The sequence below is a fragment of the Lacerta agilis genome, chromosome Z, assembly GCF_009819535.1.
Source record: "Lacerta agilis isolate rLacAgi1 chromosome Z, rLacAgi1.pri, whole genome shotgun sequence".
In the NCBI taxonomy this organism is placed as follows: Eukaryota; Metazoa; Chordata; class Lepidosauria; order Squamata; family Lacertidae; genus Lacerta; species Lacerta agilis.
This window is the reverse complement of record NC_046331.1, coordinates 38,936,424-38,961,176: the sequence shown is the minus strand read 5'-3', so window position 1 is coordinate 38,961,176 and position 24,753 is coordinate 38,936,424. Positions and strand designations below refer to the sequence as shown.

General features: G+C 42.8%; 1 protein-coding gene across 2 annotated transcripts in view; it reads left to right on the top strand.

The window, feature by feature from the left end:
• Nucleotides 1-24,753, top strand: part of MTM1 (myotubularin 1) — a 42,681-nt gene that overhangs the window by 1,214 nt on the left and 16,714 nt on the right. For both annotated transcript variants that reach the window (XM_033137091.1, XM_033137090.1), the window contains exons 2-9: nt 10,500-10,581; nt 10,866-10,938; nt 13,542-13,636; nt 15,506-15,616; nt 17,043-17,144; nt 21,030-21,113; nt 23,481-23,630; nt 24,407-24,595. In XM_033137091.1, coding sequence (XP_032992982.1) covers nt 10,519-10,581; nt 10,866-10,938; nt 13,542-13,636; nt 15,506-15,616; nt 17,043-17,144; nt 21,030-21,113; nt 23,481-23,630; nt 24,407-24,595 — 867 coding nt within the window. In that variant the 5' untranslated portion in view covers nt 10,500-10,518. The remainder of the gene's footprint in view (nt 1-10,499; nt 10,582-10,865; nt 10,939-13,541; nt 13,637-15,505; nt 15,617-17,042; nt 17,145-21,029; nt 21,114-23,480; nt 23,631-24,406; nt 24,596-24,753) is intronic.

Below are 24,753 nucleotides of genomic sequence, written 5' to 3'. Positions count from 1 at the left end.
ACTAAGTTTGTTCTTGGTATGAGCTTTCGTGTGCATGCACACTTCTTCAGATACACAGTCATGTGGTTTGACTTGCTACTTAATTTTTTTTTGCAGTTCCTCTAATTCAGATTTTCTCCTAAGTTTCATTTCTTCATACCCTTAAGGTGTCTACAGTATTTACACCCATGTAGTTTTATATCTCCGTGATGTTCCTTGTATTAAATAGTAGTTCCTTAGTTATTTTCCCTTTCACTCTCAACCTATGATGGGATTGTCTTCTTTCCGTTCTCCCACTCTCAGTTTCCTCTGCTAGGGGACGTTTACCTCCTGGGAACGCCTTTGAGTAGATTAGACTACCCATCTGTGTGATGCAGCAGCAAAAAAAGCTAAACCTATTCATCAACAGAGGTATAGTTTCCTGATCAAGGGAAGTAATACTTCCACACTATTCTGCCTTGGTCAGACCCAACCTGGGTGCTACAATTTAAGTTCTGGGTGCTACAATTACAAGTTCTGGGTGCTACAATTTAAGAAGGATGTTGACTAGCTGGAACGTGTGCAGGGGAGGGCGACCAAGATGGTCAAGGGTCCGGAAACCAAGCTTTATGAGGAACGCTGAGGAACATGGGTATGTTTAGCCTGGAAAATAGGAGACTGAGAGGAGATACGATAACCATCTTCAAATAACTGAAGGGCTGTCACATGGAGGATGGAGCAAACTTGTTTTCTCCTGCTCCAGAGTGTAGGACTCAAACTAGTGGCTTCAAGTTACATGAAAGGAGATTCTAACTAAATGTTAGGAAGAATTTTCTGGTGGTAAGAGCTGTTTGGCTATGGAATGGACTACCTTGGAAGGTGGTGGACTCTCCTTCCTTGCAGGTTTTTAAGCAGAGGTTGGGTGGCCATCTGTCCTGGATACTTTAGATTCCTGCATTGCAGGGGGTTGGACTATATGACCAACTTCCAACTTTACAATTCTAGGATTCTCTGATCTATCCCAGTGTTGTCCACTCTGACTGGCAATGTATTTTCAGGGTTTCTAGTCTTTCCCATCACCTGTCACCACACCTTTTATCTGGAGATGCCAAGGACTGAACATGAACAAAGCATGTGTTTTACCACTCCCTCTTCTCTCCTATTGTTTTCCTCCTACAAGCTTTTAGAAAGCCTCACTTGGGCCCTATTTTAGATGGGTTCAAATAAGACTTTGTGCAGGAGCTTTGCCATTTCTTTCTTAGCATGCTGTGCGTAAGTTCTTCTCACAGTATGGTGGCTTTGCTGTTTAGGTTCAGCAGAGGTTCAGCCTCTTGTAGGGGAAATAATGTAATGCCAGGTGATTTCGGGATGCATTGCATTCTGAATTTTGATCACTGAGAAATATTGTAGCATTCTATGTTTGGGGCATCTTCTTTATTGGGCTGCGTTGTCTACATAATTCTTTCCCTGACTCATGTATTGTTTCATATGTTCTTTTATCCCTGCATGGAGATATATCAAATAAGAGGTGTTTGATTTTTTGCCGTAATCTAATTCCCAGCTACCAAACTGAAGTCATGATCTTGCAAATATAGCTTGTACTTAAGCTTTGCTCGCTGGTTTACATGTTTGCTTCAGGTTGTGTCCAACTGTGATATTGAGGCTACTTGGCATTCTCATAAAATGAATGCTGAAATGAGTCTCATGTCATTGGTGCAAAGAAATGAAGTGTGAAGCCTCACAAATTTTGCTGAACTGCAACTGCAATCATCTCTGATCATTGACTGTGCTGGCTTGGGCTGATGGAAGTTTGGGTCCAACAAAATCTTGAAGTCACCATGTTGGCTACCCCTGCATCAGGTGGGGAATATAGTAATAATAATAATAATTTATTATTTGTAATAATAATGTATTATTTGTACACATTTCACTGGGTTGCCCCAGCCACTTGAGGAGGCCTCCAGCATATATAAAAACATAGTAACACAATAAACATTAAAAAGCTTCCCTATACAGGACTGCCTTCAGATGTCTTCTAAAGGTTATGTAGTTACTAATTTCCCTTACATCTGGTGAGAGAGCGTTCCACAGGGTGGGCACCAGTACTGAGAAGGGCCTCTGCCCAGTTCCATATGTTCTCAGTCATATATTATAGGAATGGTGCTTTGTAGGCAAGAAGGAGGCAATCTAAGTTTAAAAATTTAAAGTCTGCTTCTTTAGGCTCTTTAGCCCTTTGGTCTTGGCTGGTTCACAGACCTGCAGAGGCTCTGTGATCCTCCTCCTTACGGTGGGGGGTATGGGCAAACCACCTGCTCCCCTGCAGCATCCATTCAGGAACTCAGTAGGCACAGTTCTTCCTCCTCCAGTAAGGAACTGGGAGAACCTGCAGTAATTACATGGCGGACCTTAGGTCCAGGAGTCAAATGTGGCCCTTCAAGGCAGTCTGTTTGGCCCTTTGGGCTCTTTCCAGACCATTCCTACTCCCCAGGCCACACTTTTCACTGTCCCTGTTCTGTACACTCTTAAGATGCTTTTGCCTGGCTGGAATGGAGAGAGGTGTGCCTGTGTGTTCTTGTGTGTAGAAAACTTTGGCTTTTGCAGAGGCTGGAATGTTGCCTGTTGTACAAAGGTAAGAGTTGCACCTATTGCTCAACGCTCATTTGCCTTTGGCTCATCTACTGGCAAGCGGCTCCTGGAAGGCCCGTAAGGAAATGTGGCCCTTGAGCTGAAAAAGCCCCCCCCCCGTTGTGATGGGGTGCGGGATGTGCACATGCACGTGCTCCGTTGCAGCAGGACAAGTGGACAAGCAGGTGATCTAGCCCACTGTTGGAAATAAGAAACTGGCCACAATTATAATGACTTGTTGTAGGTGCTGCATTATAACAGCTTTGTTTATTGATGCCACAACTCTTAACAATGTCGTGATAGCAAGCCAAGAAAACTTCAGATGTTGGTTGGTTTGGGTTTGTTTTTTTTAAGCTGCCCCATATTGTTACCTTCCACTGAGCTGTAGAGATGGTTGCAGTTTCTATTGTTTTTTTTAATGGAATCTGTATTAGAAGTTACAGTACTTTCACGTATGTGTGCGTATGAAGTTGTCTTGTATACTCCTGCATGCATTTGAGACCATGCAACCTTACTTGCCATTTGGATGCCAGAGTTTTGAAGTTTCTTGATCTCTTTGAGAGCGTGTGAGGCAGAGACTCTAACACAGGAAGTTCCTTTTTATTAATATTGCTGGAATCTGCAAAATAGGCAGCACAAGAAAAATCTCTTAAGTCCTTGTACTGAAATAGTTTACACAACATTGTGGGAATACACTTCGTGGATGTCTTTGCATCCGCGATTATTTGTATCTGGTTAATGTTAAAACATGCACTATTCAACGTATTCTTCCGTCTAAAAGCGAAAGTGAAAGCAGGGCTCAGTAGGCGTCTTGCCACTGAGATCCCTCCGCTTAGACTTTTTGGCTCCAAAGGTTTAAACTTGTTAATGGTCAGTTAATCTGCTTCCCGCCCTTTTCAAGGGCAGCAACAGTGTTCTGATTGGTAAAAGTATTGATCATGACGTTGCTGTTTGGTTGTCAATAAAAGGCTGCGGCTCCCCGTTTTGGGGAGATAGTCAGGATTCATCAGTGGTTCAGGTAGTTGGGGTTTTTGGGGAACGGGTTGGTTGGGTTGGAAGCGCGTGCAGGAGGTAGAGAGGTTAGCTTGCGGAAGATTTGGCGGTAAAGGTTTAGCTAGCTTTAGTGTTAGCCTAGGTTAGCATTGCGGAAGATTTCGCGGTAAAGACTTAGCTAGTTTTAGCATTGTGGAAGAATTGGCGGTGCAGGGTCTGTTAGCTTAGGAAAGCTTAGAATAGTCGAGGCATAGAGAAATGTAGAAGCCCATGCGGGTTAGCCAAAGCCATCTAAAGAACTAATGTCGTCTGTCTTTATTTCGTCTTAATTTAAATTTTTCATAGCTTACTAGCCTTTTGCTTGGCCGTAACTTTGGCCATCATTTGTTTGGGTATGTAACTAGGGAACAACTTAGGAGGTCGCAAGTGCTTGCAGGTACTTTCACAAGGCACTTTTCATCCGAACTACTCACGCACCCTTCAGATTTAGCCTGGCGGACAACGGCACGGTGTGAGTTTAAGCTCCGGAATTATTGGCCGTTCCGTTCGCAGGCTTGGCCGGCGCCCGTGCAAGGAGGCATGGGAGGCGCTGGCCGCAGATCCCCAGCAACTGGTATCCCGTGTGCAGTTGACCTCGTCCTGCACACGGGAGGCTCCAGCAAAGAATCCCCGCACAACATAGTTGTGTGAATTTGGATTCTAGCTTCAGTTTCTTTTGGCCTATTTTTAGCTCTAGAAAGTTGTTTCTTCATAAACGAACTGGATACTCTGTAATGTTTTGACTGGATAAAAATGTAGTATTGTTCTAGGAGGACATGCATAAAATTAATAAGTTGTTCTAATGCAATCTTTTGGGGTGAGCGATTATTTTACTCAATTTTTTATTTCATTTTATATATGATTTCCTGAGGCAGCTTAGTACAAGTCTTCCAAAATTGTGAAAGGCCTTGCAAGTTTTTATGATTCAACTGTTGCTTGAAATGGAAATATTTTTGTAAAATTGATTTTAGGATTTGGTTCTAAGGCTTGACAGGACATTACTTTTTCTCTGTGTGAAACTGTTTCAAGCAATAGCTGAATTAGATGTATGAGAAGTTTTTCTCAATCACTTTTAATTTTTCTATTGGCTTATTGAGAGAGGCTCTGGGCCGATTCCCGCCCTCAAAACCACCCCCCCCCAGTGTGTTTTCAATAAATAGCATCCAGTTTGCAGGCAGTGCTCAAATTACAGGAAAGCCTTGAGTTTGAGTCTACAGAAGTAGGGGTCTCTTCATTCTTGTCTCTGTGAAGGCCATCTTAAAAAGAAGGCAGTAACGTCATCTTTCTACTTTCATCCCATAACTCAGTTATAATAAATGACTGCTCCCTGCCTGCTCTATGCCAGTATAGGAGACAAATGTTGACTGTAGTATTTGGGTTTTTTTTAGACTGAAGAGACTTATTAACATTGCACCTTTGCCCGTTTATAAAAATACTTTTTAAAAGCACGTGCTTATTTGTTACTGGTGGAAGTTATTTGTGTCAACGATTCCTAACAGATGGTTGGAAGCAATCATTGGATTGCAGAAAATGTCTGCTAGACCCCCAAACTGTTGGTAGTGGGTGTTGAGAACTACAGTGTAGCCTTTTAGTTCAGAGGGTTCCTGGCCTGAAACTGGGCTACTGGACAACCCCACGTTTGTTTTGAAGGCATTTAGGTTTGAAAGAAAGAAACCTTTGCGATAGGTTGCCCTGGTAGCCATATTTTCTCAGGCAGCCTAACATTACCAGCAGGTCTGAGCAGGTCTTGCAGAACGTTGGGGCTCTGTAGCCACTCTGAAATATGCTGACGATACCCTTCATCCCTCTGAAACAGGCTAGTTGTAGGAGAGCAAAAATTTGGAGAATGAGAAAGTTGCTGCTTTTGCATTTGCCTTCACACTCTCCCCCACCCCCCTTTTTTCTATCAAGTTTCATTTCCACTTCACTATACTGTATAGGGAACATCCAAGGGGCATGAATGGAGATAAAATAAGCTAGCAAAAACTGGAGAATTATTAGAATACGTAGCTACAATGCTTCTGAAACATGATATATCTACAGCTGAACAAGCTGCTCTCAAGAGCACTGGTTCTTAAAGGGCGGCCACACGTGACGGGAGCTAAAAGAAGAAGCATCTGTCTACCTGCCTCAGGCTCCTTGGCATCTCTGGCTCATGCACTGATATAATTTTCCCCGCAAGAGGTTTGGTAGGAATCATGTGGAGGCTTGTGGGGTTGGAACTATTCCCGACTGAGTAAATATACAGATTGATATAATACCTTGGGTCATTCAGCTCCTGGGTCACAGTCCCAAAGTAAATGTTTTTTCAGAGTCATAACTGCATCGTCATCCTAAAAAGATGGGCACAGATTCGGGAGGGAGGGGGGGACTTGCCATTGCCAAACAAACAAAGAGGTCCCAGTGTACACACTTTCGCCATTGGTAGCAGTACAAATTTCATTTGCCTGAAGGGATGTTTTGTATTCCAGAAAACTTTGGATTTTGTTCAGGATTGACATCTCGTTCCAGAATTCCAAAACGATGCAGGGCTTTACCCCTTAACATTGCATTCTTTATGACTCTTATCTTCTGTCTTGTATCTGCTGCACGGGGTTTCGGTCACTGGTCATATCCACACCACACATCTGAAGCACATGGCTTCACCCTACAATTCCTGGGATCTGTTGTTTGGTAAGGGTGCTGCGAATTGTAGCTCTGTGAGGAGTAAAGTACAATTTCCAGAATTCTTTAGGGTAAGTCATAACTGTTAAATTGGTATTAATGGGCTTGAAATGCATGCTGTAGTTGTGACCAAGCCTCCCTTTGGTCCTATTTGGAATCCCTGCCTTTGTTGCCCAGTGGCCTCTGTTTGAGGTATTTGTGTGTCCTGCGCACTCCTGGGAGCTTTCATGGAGCTGACTTCAGAGACATGTTGCTTTCTGCTCCCAATCTTCCTCATGCAATGATCAGCTTCAGGGAAGCATTGGACCTATTCTAAGCTGCATATGAAGTCCATGCATGGCAGTGTTGAGCCAAATGGACCTGGACTGATGTATCTGCCATGCGAATTGGCTGTGCACCCTTGGTTAGAAAATGTGCTCCAGTATTCTGCAATGCACAGGGGTTCCAGAGCAGATGCATGTTTGTGTTGTGTGATATGCAAGTCAGTGTGGAAACGTTTGCCTGAAGGTAGCAAGCGACAAATCTGCATGAGTAAGAAATTAACAGAGGTCTTGAGCTTCGTTGCTGCAGCTGGATCTTCCCATGAGTATCACATTTTATTAAATGGCATCTAAGAAATGTTGGCAGCTAGATTTTGAGGTATATTATTAGCCTTGGGTTTCAGGAAAACGTCCTGAGTAAATAGCTATATTTTCATGAATAGTTTATAAAGTACATTATTTGAAATGCAAGCAGTTTCTGCTGAAGGATGTATATTCTGGGGATTCCTGAAGTCCCAAGTAGTGATGATCTAAAGACACAGCTCCAGGAAACCAGGTTAAAACAATAGAAACGAACTCTGGAATAGCGCTGAATGCTGCTTAATAATTGGATAGTTTCTGCTATTTTAAGACTCTGGATAGAGTACCGTTTCAGGTTCTGCTGCAGTCTTTCTTTGGCAGCTTTCCAGAAACAACTCATAATCGGTGCTATGGGAAGAAAAAGTGGGTGTTTTTACATAGCAACGTCTATATTGAATTTCCACTTTTAAGATGGCAAAACTCCCAGGGTGCTATTTGGAAATATTATTCTGCTGGGCAGGTACTATGTTTAAGCAGAAATACTACCCACTGAAGCATTGTAGTCTTAACTTCAGAAGTTTGTTTTATTTTAGATATGTATTATCAGTTACAACCCACATCTTTAGACCAAAAAGGGCTGTTGGAGTGCCTAACAGAAGATAGAACCGTGCCAGATATTAAAACAATTAAGCAAGCAGTCATAATAATAACAATAAATTGACCGCAGCTTACCAGGTTGCAAGTGCTACAAAATAAAACAATAAAAGAGAGCTTAATCTTCAGTAATTTGACATGCAGCCTCAAAAGACCTGCTACCCCCTTCTTTTTTCAAGTAAAGCCTGCTTCCATTCAAGGTAGGTGGGTGTAGGATTGCGTTCAAAATCTTTGAGAGCAAAGTGTCACATAGTGGCTAAGAAACTTGAGCTATGAGCTAAGTACGGTAGCTCTTGTTCAAATATTGTCTGCCCCATGAGCTCACATCTTAAGCCAGTGTTCTGCAGCCTGGTGCCTTTCAGGTATGTTGGAGTCCAACTCCCAATGGTTGGAGATAATGGAGATTGTAGTACAAAACATCTGGAAGGCTCCAGGTTAAGGAAGACCGCCTTAAGCAAACCACTGTCTTTCAGCCTTGGTACCCCATCTGCAGTATAAAAGTGCTATCTTACTGTGGTGATACCTTAAACGGGGATAGCTGGGTTTGCCGTGATGTCACATCGCAAGTGTTAAATAATTGTTTTAATGTGACAGTGGTTTGTAAGTTAACTACTATTAGTGTTGTTACATCACTGGAGCTTTTTCGATAACCACCAGTAGTGGTGGGGGGTGAGTGTTCAGACCCCTGGGCCCTCACTTGTGGGGTGCCTCAGGGTTCCGTCCTCTCCCCCATGCTTTTTAACATCTACATGAAGCCGCTGGGAGAGATCATCAGGGGGTTTGGGCTGGGTGTCCATCAATATGTGGATGATACCCAGCTCTACCTCTATTTTATCTCGGAACCATTGAAGGTCCTGAGACGGTTGGAGGATGGATGGCGGCTAATGGATTGAGGTTGAATCCTGACAAGACAGAAGTACTGTTCTTGGGGGACGGGGTGGGCTGGTGTGGAGGACTCCCTGGTCCTGAATGGGGTAACTGTGCCCCTGAAGGACCAGGTGCGCAGCCTGAGATCATTTTGGACTCACAGCTGTCCATGGAGGTGCAGGTCAATTCTGTATCCAGGGCAGCTCTTTAGCAGCTGCATCTGTTACGCAGTCTGAGACCCTACCTGCCCATGGATTGTCTTGCCAGAGTGGTGCATGCTCTAGTTATTTCCTGCTTGGACTACTGCAATGCACTCTGTGTGGGGCTACCTTTGAAGGTGACCCGGAAACTACAACTAATCCAGAATGCGGCAGCTGGACTGGTGACTGGGAGTGGCCGCCGAGACCATATAACACTGGTCTTCCGAGCACAATTCAAAGTGTTGATGCTGACCTTTAAAGCCACAAACAGCCTTGGCCCATTATACCTGAAGGAGCATCTCCACCCCCATCCTTCAGCCCGGACACTGAGGTCCAGCTCCGAGGGCCTTCTGGCAGTTCCCTCACTGCGAGAAGTAAAGCTACAGGGAACCAGGCAGAGGGCCTTCTCGGTAGTGGCACCCGTCCTGTGGAACACCCTCCCATCACATGTCAAAGAGATAAACAACTACCTCACATTTAGAAGACATCTGAAGGCAACCCTGTTTTGGGAAGTTTTTAATGTGTGACATTTTAATGTATTTTTAATCTTTGTTGGAAGCCACCCAAAGTGGCTGGGAAGACCCAGCCAGATGAGCGGGGTACAAATAATTAATTATTATTATTATTATTATTATTATTATTATTAATCAGATCAGGTTGCCTCTTGAGGAATTGGAGAGCTCCCAAAATTTGCTGTCTAAGCAACCGTATATTCAGTGCTCCCCACTATCACCACCCCGAAAAATAGGTGCCGCAGCTCACCTCAAAGTTGTTACAGTAAGCCGCCCGGCGACTCGGGGCAGACTTGAACAGATGCCAGTTTGACAACAGCTGCGTTTACCACATGCAGAGGTGATAAAAACTACGGCAAGCTGTCTTCCTGGCTGGTTTGAGTCCTTTGTTCTGGTGCAGGTGAAATAAATACACCTCCACCTCCCTTGTTCTCTTAGATTCAGGTGGATGGCGAGGGCAGCTCAGTAGAGCCCTTGTGCAAATGTGCGTGCATGCAATGGTAAGCACCTGGCTGGAAAGCTTAAAGCCCGTTGCTGTTACACAGGAATTGGATTGAAGAAAAGGAAATAAGAATTGGCCCTGCCCTGTGGCTTGACCAATTGTGGCTAGGAGCTAGGTGGAGCATAGATCTAAAAAAAGTGTAGACTTGCACATGCTGGCCAGCTTCCGTTTTGACTTGAAATGGTCGTTTTGGGCTTCTCAGGTGTACGTAAAGGCAAGAAGTGGGCAGGGGGAGTGCTGGCCTGCAATGGTACCTACCCGAGAGGTGCCAGAACCGCGCCGCAGCTGTAAAAAACAACACTGCATCAGATCATTGGCAGATAGGTACAAAAGCACACTGCCAGTAGTGGAAGCTGTTGCATCAGGAGGAGGAGAACTTCAGCCCCCCCCCCCAACCTCAATCCAAACTCCACCAATGCATTTGCTATTAATCAAAACTAGCACAGCAATTTAAAGTAGTCCCATCAGGGAGGTTGCAAGCACCCATCTTATAGCTGCTTCACTTCAGGTATCAAAACTGGAAATTTACTGCTGTTTTTGTTTTCATTGTCTTCTGTGGGTGTGTTCAATCTTGCTAAAATGGATTGGTGAAAGCAGCTAACTTTTTTTTTTTTTTTAAAAAAAAAAAAAAACTGATTTCCACCAACACTCAACCCCAAATGGAAACTTCTGCTATTTAAGTATTCTGTTGGCTTGGCTGGCTACCATTGTTGGAACCATTTTTAATGTTTTAATTCAATTCACTATCCAAAAAACTTTTAGTGTAAGAGCACGTGAGATCTTTGGAAGCCATCCAGTATTGTGATTATAACGAGTAAAATGGAGGCATTTATTGAAATGATATTTTCTCCCCACCCTTGTAAGTGTATAATAATGTATGCAATCCAGCTAAATTTTACATCTTGTATGCCTGCTTTCTTAACAGATCCCCTTCCCTCCCCAGCATGGCGTCCTCATCAACCCCTAGATGTAACTCAAATTCCTTTGAGGGCTCCTCAGTTAAAAAGGCAAGTATATTTTCTGGTTTAAATTGTCTTTCTCTTTTTGTTTTTTATATAGCTGTCATTAGTTTTGTGCTTGAGGATCTGGATTGTTCCTAACATCTTTAGGTTTGTAACATCTGTTTCTCTTAAAACCTCAAACTTAATACCTGAAAGGAAAGATAGGGAACACCAAATGTGTACTAGAGCTCTGTAATTTCTCAGCTTCCTCTTCTGATATGAAGTTTGCAGGGCTATGGCAAAACTGCACGATCTAATCGGTTCTTCTTTTGATATTATTTTCCCCTTAGCCTATGAAAGATGGAACTAACTGGGAATGCAATGAAGAAATACCACGTCTACCAGGGGAAACCAGAGGGACAGGTAAAAACACAGGCCAACAGTTGTGCATAATCAGTTTCCCAAGAGCCAGTTCAAATGTGCAAGAAGATCCATGAACAGGGCAAGTGGAGGATAATATATTTTAGTGCCCCCCCCCCCAAAAAAATAAACTCCACTGTGTCAAGAGCTAGCACTTTTGGAAGAATCTAGGCTGTCCTTTATTGTATTATCTGAGTATTTTTTTTTATAAAAGAGCATCTAGCTTGCAGGGTGCAAATGTGAGTGAAAGTAAGGTATTTTCAGCTGAAAAACAAAAATGAGCGTGATGCTGTGATTGCGGTAGACTGCTACTAGGGACAGCCTATCTCCAGCACATAACTCCAGTGCTTAAGAGCTTGTACTGCCTGCCCCTACACTACTGGACCAGGTTCAAGGTTCTTGTATTAATCTGCAAAGCCCTAAACAACTTAGGTCCACAATACCTGATCCCTTATATCCCTGCTTGATCACTGGTGCATTTGAGGGACCATTTAGCTCATTGTTGCCTGCACTAACTGGCAGTAGCTCTCTAGGGTTTCAGATGGGATCTCACTCAACCCTACATAAAGATGCCTGGAGGTATTGAACTGGGACCCTTTTCATGCAAAGCAGATGCTCTGCCTCTGAGCTAAGAACCATTCCCCTCTGTCCACTGCTGTTCTCCCTACACCCCCAAATCTTCAGGTCCTTCTTGCTCTCTCAAGTTGTCAAAAGCGGCTCCTGGTTCTGTATAATGCAAAATAATAATAAACATAAATCTGTATTGAGTTCAAGTTACTAGCTGTAACTTGACCAATTGGACATGTGCTGGTAGCTGTCCATTCAGCCACAGCCAGGTATTGAAAAGACCAGCAGGAGCCAATATTGAATGCTGGCGTCATAAAACAATGCCCATCTATGCCTGATTGGGTTATTTCTGAAAGTATTGTCTATCATAATTGGACTGTGGTGGCTGTTTTCTCTTGTGCAAGTTATCACTTAGTGCAGCAGCTAATGTCCATTTAACATAGTCATAGTTCCAAGTTACACTAGGGGCACTTTCAGCCATTTGGAATGTCCTGTGGACAGTGTTAGAAACTGAGATATGAAAGCTAGGAGCTAAACGGCACCTTAAACCTAGGTAATGGGCGCAACAATGGAATGTCTAGGCGCACTTTTTTAGAACAAGAATACAAAGCTGAAAATGAATGAACTCCAGCTGAAATCTTACGTTCATTTTTCACATGGTCTAGTCCTTCCCCTGCCCACCCATCTAATATTCTTAAGGGGCTCTCTCCTCCAGTCTTCAGAGAGTAGCTGAAAGTGGGGAGGCAAAAAAGGTCCTCCTTTCCTTTCAGCAGTGGCAGTTTTAATCTGAAATCTTAGGCGCAGTACTGCGCTCAGAGCTCAGAAACTGCTCTCGCTAATGAAATTCCCTTTTGCAAAATGCGCCTAATTAATGGGAATTTCAAACACTGCCTGTGGAACTTCACAGATCCTGCTTTTGAAAATCCTGTGAGCTTCAAAACTCATGTATTACAGTATTTAGGGTAGAGGAAGGCTGCTCATGTGCCAAAAACTGCTCAAGAGTGCTATGGAGATATGAATTGCTTGTGGCAAGGGTATGGAGAGGTTTTTAAAAATTCTTCAGCAGTATGAAAGCGCTGTACTTACCTGTTCCTTTTTTGTACTTGTATTTTTATTTTTTTAAAAAAAAATATAGATAGGAATATTACGGCAAGGGGCATAACTCAGCAGTAGAGCATTTATTATTTGTTTAATTTATTTTCATCTGTAGATCTTATAGTGGTTCACAGCATAAAAATACAAGATCAAAAGATGAAATACATAATAGAAACAAAACAATGACACCTTCTCCCCTGGCAAACAAACACATTTTAAAGTATGCAGGATGTTAGTCAGCCCAAAGTCTGATTGAAAAGGAACATTTTTGTTTGGCACCTAAAGGTGTATAATGAAGGCACCAGGTGAGCCTCCCCGAGGAGGGCATTCCTCAAACAGGGATCCACTGCAGAAAAGGCCTGTTCCGGTGTTGCCACCATCTGGACCTCCCGGGGAGGAGTTATGATCACAGGGTCTGGGTGGGTTGATAGGGAGAGAGGGTTTGCATGTGCTTTGTATGCAGAAGGTTCCCAGGTTCAGTGCCAGCAAAAGTTTCTCTCTGAAACCCTGGAGAGTCACTAAGTGGACCAATAAGTGGACATGGCAACTTTCTGCATTCCCAAACACAAATCCCTATTGGGCACCTGGGACTATTTAGGTGGTTATTTCCTTCTTGTCTGGTATATTGGAAAGTGTAAAAGCTCAGTGGCATCTGCTTTGAATGCAGAAGGTCTTGGGTTCAATCTTTGGTGTCTCTAGGTAGGGCTGACAGAGACTCCAGCCTGTAGTTGATACTAAGCTGGTCTGATTAAGTTCAAGGCAGTTTCCTGTGTTCCTATTTTCAATTTCCTGCTTTAAAGAGGTATGGCATATTGGTATAAGCAAGCCCTGCCACTTATTTGAATTGAAAGCAAATCCTTGCTGTTTTGTCCCAAAGAAAGAAATATATATATTTTTGACTGTGTTGCAATATTTTAAATGTATAACTGCTGTTGCTTCCACAGACAAGGAAGTCATTTACATGTGCCCATTTAATGGACCTGTTAAAGGAAGACTATACATAACAAACTACAGGCTGTACTTGAGAAGTGTGGAATCGGTAAATACTCTATACAGCATATCGTGGGATGGGATTGGTTAAAGTGGCTTATCTGCTGGTTTAAATTTGATTATAGTTGCAGTTTGCGATGTTGAATTTGCCTAATTTACAATTATGAATTTGCCCAGCTTGTATTGCTCAGATGCAGTGTGAAGCAAACACCACTTTCCCCTCACATTCTACAACTCAGAAAGCAAAAGGGGATTCTGCAGAGGGTGCTTTTTGACTTAAACTTATTTTTAGTCCAAGCCTTAGAAACTAGCTAGCAAGGTAAAGGATCCTTGGACAGTTAAGTCCAATCAAAAGTAACTATGGGGTGCAGTGCTCATCTCGGTTTCAGGCCACGGGAGCTGGCGTTTGTCCACAGACAGCTTTCTGGGTCATGTGGCCTGCATGACTAAACCGCTTCTGGTGCAATGGAACACCTTGACAGAAACCAGAGCGCACGGAAACACCATTTACCTTACCACCAGTACCTATTTATCTACTTGCACTGGCGTGCTTTTGAACTGCTAGGTTGGCAGGAACTGGGACAGAGCAATGGGAGCTCACCCTGTCATGTGGTCTCAAACTGCCAACCTTCTGATCTGCAAGCCCAAGAGGCTCAATCGTTTAGACCACAGCGCCATCTGCTAGAACTAACATAGAGCTAAGCAGCTGACTCTGAAAAACATTTTAAATCTCCAAGAATGGGTATACGAACCTGGTGATGCTCCAGAGCCTTTGGGCAGGGGAGCTGTGTGGCTTGAGCCTCCCTGATCCAAGCAGGCTCTTTTATCTATCCCCTCTGTTTTTATGACCTCTTCAGCTGACAGTGAGACAAAAGGAAGAAAAATACTTGCTCCAAGATCTCGGGTGTTCAATGCAAAATACCCTTTAGCCAGTATTTGCCAAAAACTTCCAAGCTCTTTGAGAGCAGTGGCTGGGACTTACACAAAATAAAACCGAAATTGACAAATTTATCAGGTGCAGATGATAATTGTAGTTAATTTAGAAGTGTGTGTGTGTGTGAGAGAGAGAGAGAGAATTTGCCTCACTTCAAAGTTCTGTCAAAACACCTGCAATTGAAACTAGGTCGCCAGACTGAATTGAGATGAGATTAACTATAGATACTTGCAGTAGGTTGTTCAGTTATCTTTGAGATACACTTTCATATCTCATTCTTACCCAGGAGTCTTTTTTTCATTGTATTGTAACTGAAGAGTATGACAGAGAGAGGATGTGGTGGTAGCAGTGACGGCTTGGAGGTAACTTCCTGATAGCATTTACCGAGTTTGTTATATAGGAGAAACTTAAATCTGCCCCTGCCCCAAGCTTCTCATACATACTACTTTTGCATTGAGTGGTGGTGTCATGGTTTAAACCACTGAGCCTCTTGGGCTTGCTGATCGGAAGGTTGGTGGTTCATGTCTGAGTGACAGGGTGAGCTCCCGTTGCTCTGTCCCAGCTCTTGCCAACCTAGCCATTCGAAAACACACGTGTGCAAGTACATAAATAGGTACCACTGTGGTGGGAAGTTAAATGGTGTTTCTGTGCAGTCTGGCATTCATCACGGTGTCCCATTGCGCCAGAAGCTGTTTAACCATGCTGGCCACATGTCCCGCAAAGTTGTCTGCAGACAAACGCTGGCTCCCTTAGCCTGAAGTGATGGAGTTTGACTGTATTTAACCATCCAGGGGTCCTTTACCTTTTACAAGCGCTACGTGTCTGACTGGCAAATTAAACCTGCTGTTCAACATGTGAATGCAGTTTCCATCAAATCAATGTCACACTGTGTGACAGTGAAATGTTTGAAAGATAGACATATGTTTTACTTAAAAATTAATGTGGTGTGTGAAAAATAATCTGCTTTATCATTTATCTAACTAGGATCCAGTGGTAACAGTGGATGTCCCTTTGGGTGTCATTTCAAGGATTGAGAAGATGGGAGGCGCTTCCAGCAGAGGAGAGAATTCCTATGGGCTAGATATTACTTGTAAGGTAAGATTCAGAACAATCCTTTGCCATTTGAAACAGTAGTCATTTTTGTTCTTTTAGGCAATTAGAATGTAAATAGTTCGGGAAGGAGAGGGGCCAAATAGAGCTGGCCTCCCAGCAGTAAAGGGTGGAGTGGGGCCTGTTATCCCATCTCTCTTTGTAATGTATGTTAAAGTGGAGCGCTGAATACAGTGCGCAACGTATTCTTGTATATTACATATGCTAAGTATTATACAGCAGTATAAGAAAAATACAGTCAGGCTAAAACAGGTGCATGTAAAAGCAACTTGTTCTTAATGCATTCTTTTATTATTTAACTTTGATGAGTCTTTTAGATTGTCCTTTGTAAACTGCTTAGGTATTCTGCTCAAGTAAGTGGCGCATAACTTTGGTTAAATAAGATAAATAAAGCATCCAAGATAAACACAAGATAGGAGTGAAATCAATCCGAGGCCAGTCAAAAACTGAAGTGAGCGAGCCTGATGGGACTTCCTTAGGCAAGGATTTCCGCAAGGAAGGTGCCTCTGCAGAAAAGTCCTTGTTTCTTCCTGCCTTCACCAAAAAGAGCCTATCCTAGGATCTTGGGAACGTAAAGGAGAAGGCTTTCCTACTGCACATGCTCTGTTGCACAGAGCTATGCTGAAACACTCAAGTGAGTCTTGCTCACTCATAGCAAGGAGCTGCCTAAGGAAGGCTGACGCCTGGGATTTGGAGTGTAGTGCCAGCAATTTGTTGAAACTGGCTTGTCTCCTTCTGCAGCTTTGCAGATGGAGCAGGCAATTTGTGGATGGGAGACATGTTGGCAAGATAGAGATGAAGCAGGAAATCCTGGCTGAATGAGCGTAATAAAATTGCATCACTGTTTCATGATGGGTATTCAGGCTGACAAGATCGTTGAGGTGGGACTGCAGTACTGCTCTGTTCATCTAGTTATCACCATCTTTTTTATTATAATTTTAAAAAGATACCTGGGACATAGGAGGCTATCCTCTACTGAGGGAGACCATAGGCCCATCAATATTGCCTACTGTACGTTGTGTCTTTCCTCAGGATTAAACTTGGGACCTATTCCATACAAAGCAAGTGCTGGACCACTGACCTATGTTCCCTTGCTCTAGGAAAGGGATTGAAAAGGCATAATGGATTCTGTTAGCCTGCTACTATAAAAAAACCAGTCCTTGAAATTTGATAAATGTCTTATGATTTGCCACACACACACACACACACACACACATATCCACAAGATGCCTCAACCACAAACTAATTAAACCACAATATTTGACTTTGAGACTGTTCAGAAGGACTAAACCAAATGAACAAATAGAGAAGAGGCACTTGGAATGCATAGATTTGTCTGGAATGTGTGGACTTGTCTGCTCATCTCTTTGTGTTCACCTTGTGTTTTTAAATTTTCTGATTTAAATTTTAGGATATGAGAAATTTACGCTTTGCATTGAAACAAGAAGGTCACAGCAGAAGAGATATATTTGAGGTCCTGACCAAATGTGCTTTTCCACAGTCATATAACTCGGTAAGTTGTTCCTACACTACATTTTTAATTTTTTTTAATGAAAAGTAGAAAAATAGTATTTTAAAAATAATAGTCTGAGTCTTGCTATCTGTTCCTAACCACATGTACTCAGAAGAAAATCCTACTGAGTTAAATAGGATTTTCTTCCAAGTAAGTTTGTCTTAGAATGCAGTCATAATGTTCCATAATCTAATGCAGGGGGATGTATTATTTTAGACACACATATATATGTGAACTTCGGTAAACTCCTGTGCCATCTTAAAGGCTGCTTGGCTAATTTGATGGAGTTGGACAAGGACCTTGAGAGACCGGAGTTCAAATCCCAATTTGGCTGTGAAGCTTGCTAACTGACAATGAGCCAGTCACTGTGCATCAGCCTAATCTACCTCAGAGTTTTTGGGAGGATGAAATGATCATGAGGAGTGCAATTTACCTTGAGCTCCTTGGTTGAAAGGAAGGATACAAATAAGATTCTTGAGACATTCATTTTCATGGACCCTCTTCATCAGAAGCATGGCATATTATCCCAAGCTGAGTGATACATATAAAATGGGAAAAGCTGGTGAACAGGGGCTAAAAGACCCTGAGTTTTGGAAGATATTCTCTTGTGAAATGTATACAAAATAACCACACAGAGAGCCAATTTTTCTTAGCCTGGTTCACACATCACACCGAACCCCTAGGTAAAATGAGCAATGGTTTAAATTTGAACATAGTGTCCTATGGCACGCTGCTGAAATTCTTTGCTCTCCAGTCTTGCTGCTGCTATGCTGCTGGGAAATGAGGCACAGTGCGCTCTAGACCCGGGCTTGTGGTTCATTTCTGCATTGCTGCATCTTGTTTCAAGGCCCTACTTATATGATCAATAGTTTCATTCTTAAGATCTTGATGAAACATTGCCAACATGTGGCACTTTTAAAATGGAAGGGTGTTGGAAATTGTATTGTATGGTATGGTTGCATCTTGGGCACAATTAACCTGCATGATTTCAACCTTGTGCAGTGGAAAGCCTGCTGGTTGGAATCCCACAAATTAATTGCACACGACTTAAAAGCTTAAAAGCTCCTTTAGTGTCAGTCTTGCTTACTGGGATCTGGGAGCCTTTTGCAGGAACTTGGATGGCTCCGCAAGATCTCATGAGAACCTACCAGAGCCCGAGAAAGAGCATCCCAGAGCCCAGTAAACAAGGCTTAAGAGAGCTTAAGACAGGGGTAGGCAACCTAAGGCCCGTGGACCGGATACGGCCCAATTGTCCGGGAATCAGTGTGTTTTTACATGAGTAAAATGTGTCCTTTTATTTAAAATGCATCTCTGGGTTATTTGTGGGGCATAGGAATTAGTTCACTCCCCCCCAAAAAAACAGTCCGGCCCACCACAGGGATGGTGGACCAGCCCACAGCTGAAAGGGGTTGCTGACCCCTGCATGTATGTGCCATCTTCAGAATGTAACCCTTGTGCACATAACTCTGTACCCAGTGTGTACCCACTCAGTGACTGCGTACAACTTACAAATACGTAAGAGAAAAAAAATCCCAAACTGATTTCTCACTTTCCTTTATTGTATATACCGGTAAATCCTTCATGTATTAACAGTATCAACATGCCATGTGATAACTGAAAAACATGACAAGTTGATTATCATCTGATCACTCTTTAGTTTCTTGGACGTTGGTGCTTTGCTTTGGGTAATCAGGATACCTCTTCAGGTGTTAACAAGCAGTACTGTGTGTTGAGCAGCATATTCAGGCTTCTTCAGAGACAGCTCAGTATTCAACTGTGGATTAGGCATTTTGTTATTACTGTTGCATATTGAATAAATTTGTTCCCAAAGCATTTCCTCCTATTTTGTATTCTGAAAAACACTTGAGAGCAGCTAATGAGAAACAAATCCAACATCGCAATATAATTCTAGAAGCTAAAAAATTGCAAGTAGCCCAACAATGAAAAATTGGACAGCACTGTTAATGCAGCATCTTTGAAAGCCCTCTTAAAAAGATGCATTCAGGACGACTGCTAGGAGGCAAATGCAGATGGGCCTAGCAAGGGTGTTGCATAGTGTTTGGGCAGACATGGCCAAGGGCTGGCTGCACCTTAATCTTTAGACAAGGGGAGGCAGTTCTTGATGCCACTTTTTACATATACTCTGCAAATACACCAAGTTGGTTGTTTTCCAGACAGTGTGGCGCTGTGCAGCTTTTGCAGAGCACAATATGCTGAAGCAAATGTTCCAAAGATTAGAATGGATGTAGTTCCCCCACTTTAATTTAATTCAAAAGTTGAATATACCGTTGTATTAAGAATGCACCAGCCATTCAAAACATGCTATATAATGCTAATCAAAATAATAAATAAAATCTCAAGCATCTCTAGCTGCAAAATACCAGAGCAAAATACTCAGTACTTTTTTTTTAATAGTCAGGACTGTTTGTATTTTCTTTCTACCACCTTCACTCTAGTGGTTTTAAAAGATTCTGGGTGTTTTAAATACCCCTGTGTGAATAGAATTGTTTCGAGGGCAAAAATTCTGGCACCCAGCACACTAGCTTTCCTATCCATTTGACAGATAGAGGCTGGATAATTTCCCTAGATAACGGGAGGCTTTCTTCAGGGACATATGCAAAGGATATTGCTACTGATTTGCTGTTCTTGCTTGTAAGCATATAATACAATTTTTAATCATTTTTATGGGGAGCATTTTGCTTTCCATCCCACATGTTCACATAGACTAGAATTTGAGCGAGAATGTTGCTCAATGTTTTCTCGTAAGTCCTGTACTACTGGAACTGGTCTGTTTCAAAAATGCTTTTGTGATTATCCTCCCCATCTCACCCCGGTTTCCCTAGAATTAATTTTCTTGCCTTTGTAAAAACAAGACTAGAGAAGCAGTTTGTGGATTTTAACGATGCCCCGTTTCTTCAGTTCACCTTATTCTGTAATATTTTAGCAGCTCACTTTTCACTAGCTGCAGGAAATCTTTCTAGTAACATCTCCCAAGGTTTCCTGTACCTCATGGGATGCACTTCATATTCAGTTCACCTCACTTTCACCCTTCCTTGCCAATTCTTATACAAACCAGTTGGCCATATGGGTAGAGAGGGCTCTTACACCTGTGACAAGGATTTAAGAATGAAGTGTATTCTTGCTCTCCCTTTTCCTTCAGGCACAAAATCAGCAGTATATTGGCAGACATTCGTCCACCTTTGCAGGTGTTTCTAAATAAAAGACGCATAACTAAAATATTTGAATTCCCAGAGCAGGTTTAGTTCAGATTAACTAAATAAACTGAAATTTGAGATGAAGTGTTCAGAATTGGTCCCAAAATACTGTATACCCCCCGCGCATCCTTAATGTTATGTCTGCACTGTTATTCCTAACCCAGAATTTATAACCAGTTTGAAGTTGAATAATATGAATACAGAAACAACTAAATGTGGTCAAGAAATGCAGTTTGCATTCCCACCTTTCCTGAACTGATAAGGCTTAGACAGGGTAAATCTGCACCTGAATGTTTGGGTGGAATTGCTCCAGGAGTCATTCTGCAAATGAGCAATAAGCACCTTTTCTCTCTCATTGATAGCAACTAATCTGTCTTACACAACAATGAGTGTGTTATTGGATAGTCTTCAGCTTGAAAAGGTGTCTCTCTCTGTTTGATGGAACAGGGAACTGCATATAACTAGGTTTTAAAGATAAGCCCTCTTCTGCATTTACATTTCAAAATGTTTTTAACAGGAGGGAAGCTGCTTGAATTTCAAGAGTGACTCTGATAGGAACATGTGCAGAGCAGTCACTGACTATTTTAGGGACATAACTGAAGACAGCATTGTCTCCTTGAAGCTGCTTTTGTCTTGCATTGGGAGGACTAATATTTCTTTTCATTCCCAGCCTTTTTTTGCATTTGCAAATGAAGAGAAGTTTTCTGAAAATGGCTGGCTGGTCTACAATCCCATGGTTGAATACAGAAGACAAGTAAGTCTTTTCTTTACCACAACATCTGCAGAGCTGTTTTTCTGTGTGACACTTTGTTTATACTGTGGGGTTGAATCAGGTTAAATGAACAGAAAAATAGAATACAGGTGTGATGTTGAATCATCCATGGGGTGTTATGGAAAGGGTTGTACTTCTGGTGGGTGACATGTCATGCTCCTTCTGGGGTAGTTTGTTCATCGTTGGTCCCCACTCTGCATTCAGCTCTCACGTGTGGCTACTGGAAGCTGCCAGTATGTGATCACACCCTGGGAAATGTCATTAACTGGCTGGCTAAACCAGGTGAGGGTAGCTGATGGGTCTCAAACCCTTGGTGACTTAGGGACTTCCCTTGCATGCAAAGACAGGCTCGGGCAGATAGAGTGGATGAGACCAATAGTGAGTCCAATGGTCAAGAACGCAGTTACTGCATGTGATGTAGAGGGAAGTGAGGGGCAGGTGGGGCTCGTCAACCTGAGAGGGTAGCCCATTTATGGGAAGGAAGACTTTGATCCTAAACCTCTGCTGCCTTGAGGCTATACTCCTTTGTGAGAAAGGCCTCGGGAGAAAACCCAAAGGAAAAGTCCTTACCCACTGCCTTTTCTTCAAGAGAAGAAAAGACTAAGGAGCAAAAAAAACCCTACACAAATTCAAATTGGACAGTTGGATGGCATCTTGTATGCCTCCTTCCAGCAATTCCTGCAGCCAAACCTGTGCCACATGTATTGCTCAGCAAGGCCAAGAGGGAGGCCTTTTCATCTGGGCAGCCCAGGACCTCCATACAATCTGCCACGGGAAGTGAGTTTGGTGCTACAAATGCAGCAAAAACAATGTAGGAGGCAGCAGTTAAGGAGTTACTTAACTCTTCAGCCACAGCAGGTGCTGTGATTCTCCAACCGTTTGACTTCACTCCCAGTGGTGCACTCCATTGTCTCTTGAGACAACGACGACAACAACAGCAACTGGTATCCTACCGTGTTCCCCCTATTTTAAGACACCGTCTTATATTTTTTTCCACTCAAAAAAACACAGGGTGGCTTATTTTCAGGCGATGTCTTATTTTTATTACTGGTAATAAACATTTATTAAAAAGGAACAGGCGGGGCAGGACTCAGACGAGAGGCTTTTATTTTTTAGTGCCTCTCACTCGCTGTCTCCCTGCCCGCCAGGCTGCAGGACTCGGGCGAGAAGCTTTTTCTTCGTGCCTCTTGCTCACTATCTCCCTGCGCACCAGGAACAGGTAGGAGGGGCTGAGGAGGCAACGGGGACAATGGCAGCACTATGGCTTATTTTCGGGGTACGGTTTAATTTTCGCAACTGTGAAAAAAACCTGCTATGGCTTACTTTATGACTACATCTTAAAAAAGTGGAAACACGGTATATTGAATCCAGAAGAAAAATATTTGTTAGTAAAGCATTTCAGTTCTTAATGGAATTCACTGTATAGGTGTGTAGGTGTTTTTTCCTAGCCTTGGGATTTTTTAAAACCTTTAGTTAGAAGTTTCTGACATTACTGATCTTTACAGATCATGCACCCAACTTTTTTGGTGCTTTTATTCCACAACATTCAAAACGATTTGTGCATTTAGGGCACAATTTAAGTGGCCTCTTCTGTGAACATCATTTTAAAATAGCACACTTCAGTTTAAAAAGAGAAAATGACAAGATGATAAATAGGTTCAAGTAAGATGCATCCAATTTAACCTCAGAACAATCCCAAACCTCATTTCATACTGCATTGTGAGAAATACAAACATCTAAGGATCCTCACTGTTTTTATAATTTTTAAGATACAGAGAACATCCTATCAGCGACATCTGCTCACAGGACCGTCTTAAGTAAATCTGGCGCCCTGGCGCGAAGATCCCTCTGGCACCCCTCGCGCTCTGCTGGGCAGGGCCAGGCGCGGCGGGCAGCCGGAGGGTGCGGAGGGGCGGGTGGGGATGCTGCAAGCTGTGCTCTGCCTCTGCCTGCTCGGCCAAAGCGGTGGCACAGCGCTGCCGTCCAGGGAGCCCTGGCTGCAGCGCCGATGGGAGGCACGCCGACGGCCTCTCCGCGTCCGCAGCCCGAGAAGAGGTGGGCGAGAGCGGCGCTGCCGGCGGGGCTGGAGGGCGCAGGCTCCCTCCTCAGACTGTGGCACCGTGGCGCCTTGCGCCAGTAGCCTGAATGGCTAAGACATTCCTGTCTGCTCACATGTGAGCCTTTATCTTCTTCACATCTCCTGTTCTGATGTTTATAGCTATCCATGGTAAATTGGTAGGTGGTTGCCACCCTGTGGCCATAATAGCACACCAGTTAATGTTCCTTGATGCATGCTTTTAAGCAGATACAAGAAGGTGACACATAAATAATATCTCTTTTCTCTTTAAGCGCCTGCCCAATGAACAGTGGAGGATAACGTTTCTCAATGAGCATTATGCACTTTGTGACACTTACCCATCCCTCTTGGTAGTGCCATATAATGCCACAGATGAGGATCTCAAGAAGGTTTCTGCTTTCAGGTCCCGAGGTAGAATTCCTGTAAGTGATTTCATCTTTCAATTGTTCTTTGAAGTTGAGGTCTGCTGAGCAAATGAGCATTTGAAATCAGTAACCTGTTTGTGTATTTCAAGGCAGGAAGAGAGCTATTATAAAATGCCTCTTAAGTTGCTAACTATTCTTGTCCGCTTGTGATCTTACATTTAAATAACTTCAGCATTTCCTAAAGCAAGAGTGTTGTATAATTGACTAAATAGCTTAATTGTAAAGGTGAATGATACCTTAAAAGTTATTATCTAGTCTTGAGCAAAATTAAAAGCCTCAATTTGAAAAAGAAAAAAGGTACATTAATTCTCTTCTGAACTTCAGTAGAGCTCTTGTCAGTTTTTGGAACACTACTGTGAATATTTCTCACCTCACTTTCTGAGAAAAGTTCTCCCCACTGCATGTCTGTTATCTTCCTTGTATGACTGAAGGCTTCCAGCTTTGCACTGGTTGTTGGTGAACGCATTTTCAGAATTATTAACTTCCCATCCTCGACTGCAGTGCCCTTTCAAAAGTTACCTTATCATCTTAGCATGTGCTTCCCTTCTTTAGGAAGGACTTCCATGATTGGCTTCACCCATATGCCTGCAGGCCTTTAAATGTCACATGAGTGCCGTGAGATGAACCCACAGAAATATGCTTTTTTGTGGTGCTCATGTAATATTGAAAAGGATGTTCCATACTTGCTTCGAGAATTAAACTTCTGCAGATGCAAAGTACATTTTCTTCTGGTTTTTCTGCAATTGGGCTCCAACTGTATTTCTGCACCACAGGTGTTGTCATGGATCCATCCCGAGAACCAAGCCGTTATCACACGCTCTAGCCAGCCACTTGTTGGTATGAGTGGCAAAAGAAACAAAGATGATGAAAGGTATCTGGAGCTCATCAGGGAAACAAATGGCCAGCTCTCCAAACTGACCATTTATGATGCAAGACCCAGTGTTAATGCTGTAGCCAATAAGGTAAGTGAATGTCTTCGTAGCACCACTATAACAGTAGCTAAAGAGCCTTTTATTTATAATGTATTTTGTAGATATTAAAAATGACTGCTACTTCAGATGCTCTCTGGATTTGTCATTTGTAAGTGGCATCATATTCTGCACAGTCAGCTTTGGTGGTT